Below are 17,783 nucleotides of genomic sequence, written 5' to 3'. Positions count from 1 at the left end.
ATCAGCTGCCCAGTGTGCTTAGCTCATCAGGACACATTCTTCTAGTTTGTCTAAACCTGGAAAATTAAACACACCTAACTGTGCACTCGATTGAATTGCTCATCGCCAGTTCCTCACATCAAGTTGTGATGTTACAGCTCATTTGGTGCTTTCTGTAAATGTGCTTTCAAGTAGGATTGTTCTTAGCTGTGTAAAGGGCTTCTCAGACCTCATGTGGGTGCGTGTGTCGACCTGATTAAGAAACACTTGTCTGAGGCAAAAACTTAAAAGTGATATTGTTGAATTTCAGAAGGTCTTCTGAAGGCCACATGATGTTTACTTCCAGTTTGTACAAGGCTTAATATAGATTTTGTGAGTCACTTATTCCAACTGAAGTCAGCATTTACATTTTATAACTATTTGACATATTGTGTTGTATTTGTGAATTCATGATCGCAGACTGTCAGAAAAGATGTGGTTTTGTTATTTGAGCGTTAAACTTCTCAGAGCTGCAGCTGTTTCCCCCTCCAGATTTAAGTTGAGAATAAAATTTCCAAAATGATGCATGTTCATGGTGGAAAACTTTTAAATATTGTACAAATATACAAAGAAAAATGAACGACTGCCCCTATCTCCCACCAATTTCATTTTCTGTTGGTAAACGCTGTTAATCTCATTTATTGTGCATTATTCTGAGGCTGCAGTTGTTTATCGTGTGTTTTCTCAGTAACTAAAATATATCTTGAAAGTTTATAGAACACATTTTTCTTTGAGAGGCAAAAGGTACTGGTTTCTATCATACCTGCCAAGATCTGATTTGTTAATCCTTTGTGAATCATAGATTTTTGTTTGTTTTTCAAGCTGCCCGTTGGAAGAGAATAGTTATTACTTATAGCATGATGTTATGGAAAATATTTTCTGTTAACACTTAGCTGTGGTAATAAACAATTAATATTGCATGAACCTTATACCACAGAGGACATCCGTTGTCTAGAATTTACCCAGTTTGGTCTGATATGAGTGCATATTAAAGTTTGATTATTCATAGAGGAAAAGGTCCATTTTATTGTAGTTTTCTATAGAAGTGTCACTATTTTAATTAAAAATGTGACCATGGATCCAGCTGTTTCTGGATGAGTTGGTCATGAATTGAAGTAAGAATTCTCAACCCTGGATTTAGAACAACACAGTTACTGTATAGATTGCAAAAGCAGGATGCACAACAAATATTTATTGAAATGTATTTTACAACAGCATATGCTGTGAAAGATCTGAGGAATCAACATATTGAAAGTCAGTGTACAACCCCATAAATAGAAGGCCTTTGCTTTTGTTTCACCTCCATTCCTTAACGGCTAGCTTTAAAAGCTATTCTAATTTTTATTCTTATTGTAGTATTTTTATACCTAAATATAGAGACTTTGGACTTTTTGATATCTGAGTACTAAATTTAATTTCACTGACTTAAACCATTTATTGACTGACAGTTTCTGTAGGTTAGGGGTCCAGGCCTGGCTTAGCTGGCTCCTGTGGCTCTGGGTCTCTCACAGGCTACAGTCATCTCACATCTTTCCTCCAGTGGCTTTACTTCCTAGCTCATTTAGTTCCTTGTAGATTATTGTACTGAGGTATCAGTTTGTCATGACCTGTTGGTCAGAGGGCTCTTTTGTTTCCTTGACACATGGCCTTTCCATAGAGCATCTCACAATGTGGCAGCTTGTTTCATTAGAGCGAGCCAGCAAGAAGGTAGGAGAGAGGGCCAGCAAGAGAGAACATGTTAGTAAGATGGAAGCACAATTTTTGTAACCTAATTATGGAAGTGACATCTCATCGCTTGTTCTGTATCCTGTTTATTAGAAGGAAGTCACTAGGGCCACTCCACACTCAAGAGGAGGGGGTTACACAAGTGCATGAGTACCAAGAAGCAGGGACCATTGAAACCTTGTCAGAGACTGCCTAACACAAACATCATTTCAAAACTGGGAGACAATCATCAAATACAGTGACTCCAAATCATCACATGTCCTGGTAATGGTAGTGAAGTAGATCATGTCTAAGTAATTTTAGATTTTGATTTCAGTATTTGGTTATTTGAACTGGTTTAATTTTGATAGGATGCTAATAAGCATGATCTTCTTTCCTGAAATATACAAGTCATCCAACTCATTGAATTTAATTAGAGAAATCCTACCTACTTACTCAATGTCAGCCCTCAATAGGTAGCAAGCTATTAGAGGGCAGGGTCTGTGGATACAGTTTGTGTATTGCTATATCCTGAACCTCTACCTGGCATAATAACTGGAATGAATTAGTGCTTGTGTATGCTTACTGGGTGAATGAGTGAAAATGGACCTGGGGGTTACAAGGTACTGCTGGAAATGGGGAGCAGTGCTGGGCTTATTTTTCTCACTAATTAGTTGCGTGATCCTGAATTAATAACTTCATCAGAGATTCATGTCTTTTGATTCAACAATTTCACTTAAAGATTGTATCTTTAGTTTACAAAAATAATCTTATTTAGGAATGTTTGTTACATGTACTAGTAAAAATAAATGTTATCCCATTATCAGTAGGGAATTATTTTAATCAATTATGGAAAACTATGCATTTGCTAAGAATGAGTATGTAGATTATTTGTTGTCATGGAAAGTTGTCCATGATATGTAACAGAAAAAAATTTATACAACACTATGTGAAATACCCAACTTTTGTTCAAAAAAAGAAATGAAGTGGATATGTGTTTGACTAGTCATGCACATATGCATGGAAAAAATTCTGGAAGTATACTACAAGATACCTAACAATGTTTTCCTCTTGGTGGATGGTATTTTTATTTCTTTTTATAATTCTGTATTGTTTATTTTTAATTGTGGTAAATATATATAACATAAAATTTACCGTCTTAGCCATTTTTAAGTGTTCAGTTCAAGTACATTCACACTGTTGTATGACCAAATCCAGAACTCTTTTCATCTTGCAAAATCGAAACGATACCCGTTAAGCAACAAGTCCCCATTCAAAGCATCAGAACCTTCCTAGCCATGCTGCCTCTGCCAGCCGCGTTCTGCTTTGCCTCTGTCTATGTATGTGACTACTCTTGGCGCCCCGCTACTTAGCATAATGACTTCAGGTCCCTCCACGTTGCAGCATGTGTAAGAACCCTCTCCCTCCTAAAGCCCAGCCCTATTCCACTGTATGTGGGAGGCACATTTGGTTTTGTACTTACCTGTCAGTGGCACTTGGGTTGCCTCCATCCTTTGGCTATTACGAATAATGCTGCTATGAGGATGGGGGTGCAAATATCTGCTTTCAGTTCTTTTGGGCATATACCTAGATACGGAATTGGTGGACCATAAGGTAATTCTATTTTTAATTTTTAAGGAACCACTACACTGTTTTCCATTGCGGCTGTACCATTTTACATTCCCACCAATGGTGCTGTGCATGAGTTCTACTTTCTCCACTTTTTTCCCCCCACTTTTATTTTTTTGGTAGTAGCCATGCTAATGATTTTGAAGTTGTTCTGAATTATTTATTTTTTGGTGTGTTGCTGTTAATTACTTTTTATGTTTATAGTTAACAATAAAGTTGTTTCTATTTTGTAACAATTGAATGAATTAACAACTTTTGCTGTTTAGTATTTATTCAATATTTTTTCTCTTATAGTAGGCACTGCATTTATTTCTGATGCAGTAGTAAATTGTTTGTTGGGATATTAGGGCTGATTTTTAGGATAAATGAGAAGCTTGATGCTGAGGGGTATTTTGATTTTTTTAGTGAAGAACTGTGACTATTTTAGTAAATATCCTGTTTCTACGCACTAGATGTGGAAACACCAGACTTATCAGTCTAAGTAAATAGTAACTGCTGATTTTTTTGAGAGTATTTAAGCTTATGTTTACCAATATGTTTTTTAAAAAACAGCTTGCTTTAAGTGTACGGTTCAACGATTTTTAGCAGATGTACTAAGTAGTGAAACCATCACCATCATTCAGTTTGGAGCATTGTCATCATCGAGTAAGATCCCTGGTCACCAGGACCTTTCTTGGCTGCATAGAGTTGGTGGCAAAAGATTTCTTACAACAGGGCTGTATTTATTGCTTCTCTTAAAGGAAAGCAAATATGTTCCATTCACCCGCACCAAATATACATATCACCAAATAGTGTAAATTTTATTTAGGGGACTATGTGATGAGAATGCATAAAGTGTTTTTGAATTTTCCAAACTTTTAGCAAGGAAAATCTTGCATCAGAGAGAAAAATTCTTTCATGTTTATTTTAGAGAGTCCCAATTAAGTATTTTTCAGTTTGACTTTAGTTTTTGATCTTTTCAGCTGGTTTATTTTTAGCAGATCACAGTAGACAAGATTGACAAGCTAATAAAAAGCCCTTTCAATTATTTACTGCACATAAACATCAAAACCTTCCTAGGCAGGTCATGCTTATAGATATTAAAATGATAAAGAACTAATAGATGGAACAGTGTATCATCAGAGTAATAAATGCAGTGGCTTTGCAAGCATGCTGTTTTCCGTCTGTTTCACCAGAGGGCACTCTTTTCTAGTTTATAACTTTTAACTCTGATCTATCCAATTAATATTTTATACTTTGAAAATTGTAAGTCCTTTATTGGGATCCAGGTTTGGATCATTTGGAGACTAATGATTGTTTTCTTTTATAACTTTTATTCATTTTTTTGTGTGTGTGATCAGTTTTTTAATTGTGCCATGAAAAGGGTCTCTACAAACAAGCCAGTCTTAAATGCTTTAGGTAGTAATGTTTCAGGTATAAAATATCTCTTCAATTTAGCCTTTAAAATTTTTTTTTGTTTGCCTAACAGCTCTGTAATGTCACTTCTTCTGTTTGTTGTGTTAAGGTTTCAGATCGGGTGGAGCGGCGGCTTCAGGAAATAGAAAAGGAGATGCGCACAGAAAGAGAGCTGGTGGAAAGACGCCAGGACCAACTGGGACTTATTTCTATGCAGCTACAAGAGGTTTGTGACAAACGCCTTCCAGAATGTTCATCTTGAGCTTGGATACCTGTTTAGCTGTGGTTAAAATGGTTCTAGTTCCTTAGTTGTTGCAAGTGACAGTGTAATTCAGTCCACATGAGAAGTATAGCAGATTGGTTGTGGTTTAGTGGGTGAAGTCAACCCTCCCTGCGTCAAACCCAGAGTCTGCTGCTTGCTGGCTGTGTGACCATGGACTAGTTCCTTAACTCCCCTGACCCATTTCCTCTGCGGAAAGTGGAAATAATCATAGTTTTAACCTAGTCAGATTGGTGCGAAGATAAATGAGTTAATGCCAGCAAAGCACTTAACATAGTGTCTGGCATGAGCTCAAAAAATGTTAACTGAAAGTATAATTCCTCTGATTAATTTTCCTTGACATGACAGGGGTCAGCGAACGATGGCCAAATGGACTGAATCTGGCCCATTGCCCATTTTTGTAAATAAAATTTTATTGGAACACAGCCATTCCCATTCATTCCCAATTTGTTTGGGGGTGCTTTTGTGATGCAGCGACTGAGAAGAGTAGTTATGGAAGAGACTGCATGGCCCACAAAGCCTACACACATACACACACACACACACACTTTGTGTGTGTGTTAGTTGTGCACATTATGTCAATATATTTACACCTGAATAATATGGTGTGTGTGATCTCTTCCTTAATCACAGGAAATTAACATTGGAGCAATACTATGATTTAGCCTATAGCTTTTTATTCAAATTGTGCCACTAATGTTCTTTTCTGGACCAGGATACAGTTCAGGGTCACATATAGCATTTGGCTGTCGTGTCTCTTTAGTCTCCTTTAATCTGGAACAGTTTTTCAGTCTTTCTTTGTCATTCATACCTTAACAGCTTTGTAGAGTACTAGCCAGTTATTTTGTAGAATGTCTTTCATTTTGGATTTGTTGATGTTTTCTCACAACTAGATTCAAGTTATGGACTTTTGGCAGGAAACCCAGAGTATTGGTATTGAGGCCTCCCCAGATATCATGTCAGGAGGTGTGTAGTGTCAATTTGTCTCGTTACTGATGAAAACAACCTTTGGTTAAGGTGTTGCCTGCCAAGTTTTTTCACCATAAAGTTGCTGTTATATGTTTTTAATTATTAGTTTTATGGTGAGATGCTTTGAGACTTGAAAATAACCTATTTCTTATCATACCCATGAATTTTAGCATCTATTGTTGATTCTAGTGTGAAACGCTTATTACTATAAGTGATGCTAAATGGCGATTTTTAAAAAATTCCATCATTTTGTCCAAATTTATTAGTTGAAATCCTACTGTAAGGAAGGGTTTTGCCTTTTTCTTCATCTGTTCATTCATTTTTATTGGTATAGATTTGTGAATTCTCATTGTATTGGTTATGTTTTATTATTATTATAGAAGATAAATTTGTTAAAATTCCCTTAAAATGTTTCTTAGATCTGTACATAAGGTATAAAATTAGAAACAACAAGAAAACAAAAGGATTAAAAACAAAAGGAATTTTTTTCTTTTACCAAACAGTTTTCTCCAAAAGTGACATTCTACAAATCCACTCATGTGTGCTTGGAGATCATTAACCCTTATTAATTGACAGATTTAAAAAAATTTAAGTAAATACACAGCCAATTGAAAATTAGGAACAAAAATTGCAACCCTGAAATTATAATGCAAGTTGATAGGAAAAGCTGCTTTTGTTTTCTAAAATTCCATATTCCTTCATTTCACAAAAGGAGGCATACCCTTGTTAGTTGGTAGTTACTTTGAAAATGATACTTTGTTGAATAATTAGATACAGCATGTAGGTAGCCTTTTTTTAAAACCTTGATTTTTATACATTTGTTCTCAAAGCAAATTGCATCTGGTGAGCATAAGAATAGTACTGAAGAGACAATTGTTCTTTTTTGCAAGAGAAAATTAGAGGAATTTTCCGTACTTATTTTCTTCTCTCTTTGCAGAATGCACAAAATTACAAAGAGAGAGGGAGAGGAAGATTGCTTCCCACCCCCTTTGAGAAACCAGAGCCTGAATATTTGCATTGTAATTGTCAGTTTGACTAAAAGCTTGAGCTGTGATTTGGAATTCCACCTCTGACAATACAATAGAGGATCACTATTGATAAGAAATGTTTAATTTCATATTTTGTCACTTTAATGTAAGCGGTGACCTATATGCTTTTAAAAGGTGTTTTTGGATTAAATAGTGCAGAGGAAACTGGGAAGGATTAATTCAGGTTGATGCATTTCCTATGCCAGGTTAAGTGGCTTAGACTCTTCTGGAAAGGTCATGTTTAAGGAGAGGAAACACTTTGCTTTCTTTTCGATATTAAAAAATACTTGTGGAAATACACTGTTTGATAAAAGTAATTGGTATATTTTGTTTCTGGCTATGGAGAGAAACTGAACCTGCATTGTTAGCCATTCTACTTCCCTAACATGTATAATTCAATGTTAGTGAAAATTATGACATTTAAAAGTTGTTAAGAGATTAAGGCATTGATTAAGAATTGTATATATCAGAGATTTCTAGGCGTAATGTCGTATTACAGGAGGCAATCTGTGGCTTGGGCTAAAAACCTCCTTCTTTTTAGTGACCTAGTGAGGTCCTTAGGTCCTCTGAGCTTTATCTGTTCCCATTTAATTAAAAGCAGTATTTATTAATCATTGGAAATCAGTTGAGGGAAAGCCACTCTCCTTTTCTTGTTTAGAGTTTTTCAGGAATTGTTGACTCCTCTGTTTTTCGTTTCTTTTCTCCTGTTGGTCTAAGCCAGAGGGCTGTGCGTCCTCTGGAGGCTGCTTCCCTGTCTGAGCCTCTGCTGCTTATTGCTGCTGCTGTCACATGCACGTCAGGTTTTCATACCTGAGGATCTTCACTGCCCTTCAGACCTCAGGGATGGCAGGTTAAACAGCGTTGTTTTGGTATCTCAACAGAGGTCTCTTTAGAGGGAGGAATGTTTTGTATTAGTTTTGCAATAGTGTCCTTTTCATGTATCTTTCAGTTCTGAGTGGTGGTTTTAATACTCCGAACTTTTACTGATCAGATTCAAGTATCCTTAAGCTCGTAACCGCCATCAGCCTTTCCTTGTGGAGCCATTGTGCAAACACTACAGTGTCTGTTTAACATTAGGTAGATTTATCATAGTAGCAGAGTCCTGTTGATCAGATGCTTAATAGTAAGGTACCCTCGATTTAGTTAAGTTTAGTGGAGTGGGGAGGAGTGGTGGGTGCTAGGGTCACGGAAGAAGTATTTTGACTGTAATCTCAAGTCAAAACTTTTTTACAGGTTCAAACTTTACATAAAATCCTAGATAAAATTTCTAACTCTTGACTGTGGCATTTTGGAAATTTCTGACTTGGTTTTTACTAGCTGTTTCTTATAAATTGAATGTTATTCCTTCATCTTCAGTTGAATTACTTAAAATGAAAAGCAGGAGGTAAATGCTGGGTGTGTGTTTGTATATGCTTTTCAGAGCATTTCAGAGCATGTTAAAATGCTAGTTCCCTCATCCACCCCCATCAGGAATATTGCATATGACCTAGGGTGATTGAAGTGCCTTAAAGGTTAAAGGTGCTTCATGGAAAAGTCAATGAGGCATGGGGTCTTAGTAGAGGACGGTGAAGATTAAAGTGAGGAATTAAGTGCAGGGTGGGAGCTCAGCTCAGTGGTTTCTCAACCTGGAAAATCAGATTATGTGAGCTTCATCAATAAAATAATGCCATTTGCAGAAAAGTTAATTAATATTGGCTTTTTTTAGTATTTTTCTTCATCTTTTGGCAACTGTGATAATTATGAAAAACGTAATAAAGGAGTAGCTATTCATTCCTTCCCCGAAATGTAACTGTGGCTCCAGAGACACTGAGTAAAATGAACACTTCATGTAAGAAAAGCCTTGGGTACTATTATTAATGTATTTAGTTTGGACTCATTAAGGGAGAAGTTTCCAAGGATGCCAGAGTGTTCTCCTAATGCCCTCTTAATGGCATTAGCATCGCCCTTGAGATTTCTGTGTCAAATCAGAGGGGAACCTAGTAAGACCAATGTTCTGAGGTGGCCGCATCAGCCCCTTCTCCTGCACTTCCTTTGGTGATTACCCTACTTGATTTGGAGACACAGATGTTGTGCTCACCTTTCCAGGGCTGAACTGGAACTTTTGCTTGGCCATTCCCTTTACCCTCTTCTTGGTCCCATAGTCAGTGCCCTCTTTTTGGTAGTTATCTCCCACATTTTCACTTATTTTTTTAATGGCACAAGCCTCCCTTACCCCATTGATTGATTAGATATCTTTTATATAAATGCCCATTAAATTACCCTCCCATTGACCATCCCAATAGCCTCCTTGGGCTTTGAGAAAAGACAGATGGCATTTACAAGAAAATGCAAGTTTAAAAATAAATAGAAGTTCTGTCCTGGCCTGCTTGACTCAGTGGTTAGAGTGTCAGCCCTCAGACCAAGGGATCTAGGGTTTGACTCCCGGTCACGGGCACTTACCTGGGTTGCAAGATCCCCAGCCGGTCTGGTCTGCGGGAGGCAACCGAAGACCTCGATGTTTCTCTCTCCCTCCCCCCTTCCCTCCCTTCCACTCTCTCTAAAAATCATTGGAGAAAATATCCTTGGGGGAGGATTAACAAAAAAAGAGTTCTGTGGAAAGCACAGCAATGCTCATTATTTTCCCACTCCTTGGGATATGAGCTCTAGAATTCAACTCTTTGCTAGTCCCCGTGATCAGGTGTGTAGTGGGCAGAGAGGAACACAGGCAGGGTGACACACACAGGGTCCTGACTACCAAGGCGGTGAAGGCACCGAGTATCACAGTGGGACAGCCACACAGATACTGCTCTGAAGGAAAATGTGTGCTGCATGGGAACATTTGAAAACTGCTCTAGTGTTTATTCTTCATGAGTGAAGCTGTGTGTGTAGGATAAGTCTGGGCCTTATTTTGAGCTACACCTTTTATTCTTTTAATAAACCCTAATCCCATTGACTATTTTTCTCTCTCCTCCTTTTGCAAAGATGGCTTTTTTCCTCCTGACTGTCCAGTTTCTAGAAAGTGATAATTATATGAAGTTTTTTTTTGTCCTAGATTATTACTGTTAATTACCATTTCTTGACATGTTGTCTCTTTTAATTGTGCTAGTTTTGAGTATTTTGCATTTCTAGCATTTTGCATTTTTAGCGTTTATTAAGTGCAAATTAAGTGAGTCATTTGCTTAATGCATTAAGTAGTAACCATATTAATACTTTGTTTTGACCCAATGTTTAGTTTTATTTCCCATACTCCTAATATTTTTATTAAATATTTATTATAAAAAGTATTCACATTTAATTAAATAAATGCGGAACTACATGTGATCATATAACAAATGATCATACAAACATTTTCTTTTTTAATGTAGCTTTATTATTTACTTGGCTCATTTTCCCCCATCTCTTTTCCTGTGTTCTCTCATCATTAAACCTTTCCCCTACTCCCTAAAAAATAAAACAGTGTAAATAGCCTGGGATATACTCATTTCTATTTTTAATTGTGCTTCTAATTATCTTGGACAGACATATATAGAAACTGTATACACCTTTGCATACATAGGGGTGTTTTTTTGTTTGTTTTTTAGAGAGAGGGAGAGAGAAAGGGAGAGAGGGAGAGAAAGAGAGAGGGAGGGATAGAGAGAGAGAAAGAAAAAGAAACATCAATTTGTTCCACTTATTTATATATTCATTGGTTGATTATTGTATGTGCCCTGACCATTGGCAATTGAACCCGAAACCTTGGTATATCAGGACTATCCTCTAACCAACTGAGCTACCTGGCCAGGACATACAGGGTTGTTGTTTTTTTGGTATGCTTTTATTTTAATAAAATAGGATCACATAACATATATATATATATGCATCTTGCTTTTTTCTCTGACCTGTACTTTCTGGAAATTTCTTCAACTGGCTGATAATGGTTCTTATTCATTTATTATCATGGATGGATCCTTTATTATAATAGAGGTTACCAGGTTACTTTTCCAAAAGGTTCTAGCTCATCACATTTCTGTTGGCAAAATAGTTGAGAATGGCCCTTTCCCTCACATTTCTACCAGTAGTAATCATTATAATTCTTTTTATTTTTGCTGGGATGATAGGTATAAAGTGTTAACTCATTTTTAATGTTCATTTGCATTTCTCTTTTGGTGAATTTGAGCATCTTTTCCCATGTTTGTCGCAGTTTTCCTTTGTGCCTATACAGATCACCTGGTTATCTGTTCAGATCCCCCAGGAATTTAATTTTTTTAATGGTAGTAGAAAGGAATCGTTGGTTTTTATATGACAATTCAGTTACCTCAGCATCATGTTTTTGTTTTTTGTTGTTTTCATTTTTGAATAATTTGTTCTTTTTCCTCTGATTCAAATGCCACTGTGAGTTCTGCCTGGGTTCTGTATGCATTGCATTGATGTGTTTGTCTATTTCTGAACTGTTATCATTTTGTCTCAATTATTACAGCTTTTATTACATTCTGATAAATGATAATGAAAATCTCCTGTCATGTTTCATGAAAAATCCTGCTGGCATTTTGGTTGTAATTGTACTAAATATAGATTAATTTGAAGAGAACATGTTTTTCAATAATGTTTTATAACTGTCCATATTAAGGTCTTATACTTCTTTTTCTGGACTTATTCTTAGGTACCTTATGGTTTTTCTTTGTTTTGTAAATGGGATATTTTCTTTTATTGCATCTCTCATTATTTGTAGTGTAATAGGAGTGTAACTGGTTTTATATATGGCTCTTGTATACAACAATTTGGTTTAATGATTTTATTCTTATAATTTGTTAGTAGCTTTACTGACATATCTACTGTATAGATAATCATATAATTTGAAATCAAAGGAAACTTAGTCCCTTTATAATTCTTTTTGTTGTTTTATTGCACTGGCTAGAAACTCAAGTGCAATGTTGAATAAAAAAAAAGATGACATGAATCCTTGTCATTTCTGTATTTATAGGGATGCTTTGAAAGTGTTAACTCTGTTGTGTGGTATTTCTCCTGGTTTTAAGTGTTATTTTTAAAAAAATCAGATTAACAACATTGCCTTCTATTTCTTGGTTGCCAAGAGAGATTTTTTTTTTTTTTAATGTGTTTGTGTGTGTTTTAAATTATGAATGGGTTATGAAATGTATCAAATATTCTTAAAGCTGTCTTTCGATATTTAAATGTGGTTGACGCTATCAATAGATGCTGAGCTCTCCTTGCATTCCTGAGAACTTTAGTTAGATGTGTTTTTTTATACGTTTTTGAATTAATTTGCCAGTGTTTTTGTCAGGATTTTTATATTCATGTTTATGATTGAGATCAGTTGTTCTTTCTGCTTTTGTAAGCAAAGTAACATTAATCTCATAAAGTCAATTAGGTAGTTTCCTTCTTTTTTGTTCTCTGGCACTTTTTAAGAGAGGGATTGTCTATTACATGAATGTTTGTTAAAACTCACACATAAAATCATTTGTACCTGTTATCTTTTTGGTGGTTGAAATTTTCAGTTTCTTCAATCTTTTTTGGTTATATAGCCTTTTTATTTTTTAATCTAGATTGACAATTATTTGTGATTCTATTAACTATTTTGTCTGTGTTTTAAAATGAATTTAAAGAAGCAGTGATAGACCTGCTTTATCATTTTTCAGTCTTTTCCTTGAGTATTATTTAGTTATAATTTTCCCCTTTTTTATTTGTCTTGCTAAACGTATGATTATTTTATTAGTTTTTGTTTTGACTATCTTTGTTTATTTCTTCATCAACTTCTGCTCTTAACTTTATTATTTTTTTAATTTTTAGGATTGCTTTTATTTTTTAGACTTACAAGTTGGAGCACTGATTTTTCTGTTTCTTCAACTTAATACTACAAATTTATCACCAAATTACTATATGTTTCATGTGCTGTTCTTTTATGTTAGTTTATATCTAAATGTTTACGATTTCTCACGATTTTCTCTATAACTTAAAACTTATGGATTCCTTTTGGAATTTTCAATTATGTGTATTTACTTATTTTAAACTTCATTATTTATTTTAAATTTAATCCCTTTGAAATTTGTTGAAACTTCCATTTTGACCTAGTCTCATCATCAATTTTTTTGTAAGTATTCACCAAGTAAAAAAAATTAAATATATTTTCTGGTTTTGGCTACAAAGTTTTATGTATGCCCGATACACCTACATAGCACAAGCATGTGAGTTTAGCTCTCACCTTTGTAAACTTTGTTCGTTCCTCTGTACTCTTACTGAATACGTCGGTCTAAGCCTCCCATCATGGTAAGGATTGTCAGTTTATCCCAGTGATTTTTGTCAGTTTTGCTGTATCTATCTTTTGATTGTGGTTTCATGGATATAATTACTTCTTTGTCCATTAGTTTTTAAATTATTAACTAGTGTTTATCTGGATATTAGCATTCTTTGAATTGCTATTTTCATGGCATATGATTTTCCCTCTGTTTTTTAATCCTTCTGTAGTTTTAATTTTGTGTGTTTCCTATAAACATCTTATAGTTGGACTTAAAAAAAATCTCACTTGATGAATTGTCTTTTAGTGTCTGGGTTAGTGAGTTTACACTTATTATGATTATTGATACATTTGGAAATATTTTTATCATTTTATTTTTGAAGATCTCTTTTAATTTGTTTTTTTCCCTACCCTCTCTGTCTTAATATTGTATTGAAATGTGTTGTATATTTACTTTTATTCTTATTGCTGGCCTTGAAGTTGTAGATTATATTTCCATTCTTTAGATGGCTATTCTAAAATGTAAACATTACATATTTAACTACAGATTATACTAAGAATTCTGTGCTCTAGCCTCAGTGATTTCTCTCAGTGTCTTCCTGGGAAATTTTTCTTCTGATCACAGCATAACTTTTCGGTTCTCATCCTTCAGTCTGAGTTGCCACCTCTTCAGAGACAACTTCCTTGCCCCCCTTTGCTGCAGTGGCCCCTTTCTGCCCCTCTGCTCTCTCTGTACCGTATTAGCTTTTCCACAGCACTCAGCGCCGTCTATAACTGGGGCTTGTTTGTTCACTTACGTCGCTGTGCGTCTTCCCCGCTGGAGAGTGAGCTCGGCTGGCAGGAACTTTGTCCACCGCGCCTGTTCCTGGGGCGTGTCGTGCGTTGTTTACCATACAGCAACATTCTGCGAGCAACTGTTCAGGAATGGGTGCTCCTTCACGTGTCGATGACCATTTAGCTGCATATAACATTTTTGGTTAAAAAAATGTTTTTCTCTCAAAGGTTTGTACACATTATTGTATTATTTTGCTCTATTCTGATCTTATTCATGCAGAGGAGAAATTGACTGTAACTAATTTTAACTTCTTAGAAATTATCCAAAATCCCACATTCTTCAAGAAGTCAGACAATCACAATTTAATTTTAAATATTTCAACTTTATAAAAGGAACATTTTGACATAGTAGGTTATTGTTTTTCAACTTATATCAAAAATTTAAGAAAGCTAGATTTCTTATATATTAGTGTCTTTAGACAAAGTTAGGAAAAAAAATTAGAACAGAACAGCCCAGACACATGAATTCTAAAAGTATGACTCATTGAAATATTAATTACGGACTTTGGAAAGAATGGTAATTCAGCCACGCATATGTGAATAAATTGACTCTTCATGGAATTTTACTTCTTATGGCTCAACAGCAAATGCTGATTGACGTTGGTTTGGGGACACTGCAAATAATGGACAGAAAAGACTCTTTAAAAGACTGCAGATACAATTTTTTTCTACTGTAATTTTCAGAATGTTGGCAAGGGAAGAGAAGTCTTTTAACTTAGTTTTTTACAGAATTTCCGTTACCTGTTTCAAATTCAGATAATAAAAATCTTAGGCTACTTAATAGGGAATTACTACAGGTTTTCAACCACTAGTCGTCAGTATTGAACCATCGGTTGTGACCCAGCAGGGATGTTTTATTCAAGTTGCTAAACTTGGTTGAAAAATGATTCTTTATAATACATATACCTCAACTCTTAGGGCTTCCTGAAAGTGTACTTGGCACAAACACTGCAAGTGAAAAAAATCTAATTATTTAATTATAGCTATTTGAAATTTTAAGTTTGAAACAGTGTTCCTCTCCACTATTAAAAAATAAATTATGACACACTTATTACATATTAAGACATCTGTTATATTTAACAGTAAAACTGTCATTTCTATGCCTTGTTGTTAGAGTTTCTTTCATGCTTTCTATTCAGGGTTACAGTTCCTTCCTCCCTCTCCGCCTCCCCCCGCCCCCATGGAAGAATCTTTTTACATACAGTATAATAAAATAATTAGCATCTGTAATGTGATATGAGAGTTTATTTCACTGGAATCCTGTTCCATGTCCTTTCCCACATTTTATATTTCTAAGCTATACAGAAGTGTCCCGGAGATAATTCCTCTAAACTTGTATCATATATACATACAAACTTTTCTCCTTATTTCCTTTTTCTTGAACTGTCTTTGTACCCTGTTGTCCACCCACCCCACTTATGATTGTTTCCTACTGATGTTCCTACTGTGCTGTGTTCTTCCTTCGGCTAATTTTGTTTGTTTGTTTTTCTTTACTTAATATAAAAGTTCTGCTATGACTCATTGCATTTCTAGTTAATTTTCATTTCTAGTCTGTACACTGGATCCTTTTTTTAAAAAATTTAAATACTGTTTGGCTTTAATTATTTCTCAAGGCATGGGAAACCTAGGTTTTCCTAACATCTTTTTCGATATTATGGTCAAGTTACAGCTGCAGCTTTATTATGTAGTTATTTAATGGGCCTTATAGGGCAGTGAGAAAAAGTTACATAGTATCCTGTTTATTATCTGAGCTTGAGATCCTGAAGCATTGCTGGCCAGTATCAGTCTTGGGTGGGAATAAGCTAGAGTGATGCCATGATTCAGAGCCACAAAGCCTGGGCAGACTTGGGTCTCTGGGGCTCCATTTCCTGTTCTTTCCCCTTCTCACCTGTGAACTTGTACAGGTGCTGAAGCTCTGTGTGTGTGTGTTTCACCCTAACAAGTAGCTTGTACGATTTATTTCTTCTTAAAAAGATGGATACTCATCTTGATAAAATAACTTTAATTTTGTTTTGAAGATTTATGTTTCTTTTATGTCCTTGCCTTCTCCATTTCTCCCATATTTCACATCGAGTCCATCATTAAATTCTGTCAGCTCTGTTTTTAAAATACTTTGTAAATTGGTAGCTATTCTTCCCCTCTACCAGGACTGCTCTCCTTTATCATCTTGCCACTATCGTCTCCTGTCTGGGCTAGTACATTAGCCTCCTTGCTTCCATTCCTACCTCCCTACAGACTTTTCCCCACAGAATCAGATAATGCTACATCTTTCTTCAAAACCCTTAAAAATTAAAAAAAATCATCACATTCAGAATGAAATCTAAAGTCCTCATCCTACAAGACCCCTTCGATCTGGTTCCTACAGGCACCATCACCCAGATTTTCTGTCTTTCTCCCTCTTGCCCACTCTAGGCCAACTGCATGGCCTTCTTGCTTTTTCCTGGACATGTCAGGCAGCCTCCTGCTTCTGGACATTTGCGTGTTCCATTTCCAGAGCCCGGGATTTTCAATTCTGAAAACAGTTGCATTGCTTATGCCCTCATGTCATTCAGAGCTCTACTTCAGACAGGCCTTGACAGCTCCCCGAGATAAAGTACCCCTTCTGCATGCCTGAGCCCCCTCCACTGCTGTAGCTTCGCTGTATAATGCTTTTCATTGCCTGTCATCCGTCTGTCTCCCGGGTGTGGGCTTTATGAAGGCAGGCACTCAGCCTGTTGTGTTCATTGCTGTGTCTCCAGCACCTAGAGCAGTGGTCGGCCTGGCATAAGGTCGCAGTGAGTGTTTCTTGAAGGAATGAATGTGTTGCGTACTATAGTCAGCACTATGTGTAGTAAAATACCATTCAGCCAGTTCTCATGTGCCTGCTGTGTGCCAGGTACTGTGTTGGGGACTAGGAGTTTAAAGATACTTAAAATGCTGTCTTGTCCTTTAGAGGCTCCCAGTTGAGTTGAGGAAATAGAAATGTTAACATTCACTGTAATTCAGTAAGGATGTTATTTCAGCTTTGCATAGGTCTAGAGTAGCCCCAGGGGGAGAGAGTTACCCGTTTTTGGTCCTTTGGGAAAACTTGGGTGGAAGGGGTGGCATTTTTGCTGAGACTTTAGGTTTTTAAATCATTTTAGGCAATTCTTTTATGAATGAGATTTTCTACCCCATTGCTTATTGCTACATGATGAGAAGCACTCTATCAGTCTGTGGCTGAAATGCTTATGTAAATTCTGACTCACAATGCTTTTAATTCACAGCACTGCTCTTTGTCTTATCATTTTATATCATACTAATTATTTCCTTCTCTTTTTTATGTCTGTTACCTGTGGATAAGTTATTTTATTTTTGCAAGGGTAAAATAAACACTGTGTTCTCTAAGGTTATGAAAGAACCATTAATGTCAGCATGCCAATGGAAAGGAAATAGATGGAAAAGAATGATTGGCTACCATGGGCTTTGTCTTTCAAGCCGGTTGAGCACTATTGGGCACAGCTTGAAATGTGTAGTTCACTGACTCACCATGTTCTTCCGTTTTCTTCTTTAGTTGTCATCTTGATTTCCCTTCTTGCCTCCTGTGCCTGCCCCTCCCCCTGTATTTAACTCATAGTCTATTTTATTAGGCATTGATCATTTCAGGTGACACTAAAACACTTGTAATATTTTTTATGTGGAAAATAATTTTTTCGCCAAACTTCTTATGGTAGAGAATTTGGAAGAGACCTTCTATTTT

General features: G+C 35.9%; 1 protein-coding gene across 7 annotated transcripts in view; it reads left to right on the top strand.

Annotated features, from left to right (window-relative positions):
* The window catches only part of CEP128 (centrosomal protein 128), a 289,186-nt gene that overhangs the window by 40,888 nt on the left and 230,515 nt on the right, over nt 1-17,783 (top strand). For all 7 annotated transcript variants that reach the window (XM_081118224.1, XM_081118225.1, XM_081118227.1 and 4 more), the window contains one exon: nt 4,856-4,972. In XM_081118224.1, coding sequence (XP_080974350.1) covers nt 4,856-4,972 — 117 coding nt within the window. The remainder of the gene's footprint in view (nt 1-4,855; nt 4,973-17,783) is intronic.

Source organism: Miniopterus schreibersii (genome assembly GCF_964146895.1).
Source record: "Miniopterus schreibersii genome assembly, chromosome: 1".
In the NCBI taxonomy this organism is placed as follows: domain Eukaryota; kingdom Metazoa; phylum Chordata; class Mammalia; order Chiroptera; family Miniopteridae; genus Miniopterus; species Miniopterus schreibersii.
The sequence above is the reverse complement of the archived record's forward strand: the minus strand, read 5'-3'. Positions and strand labels throughout refer to the sequence as shown.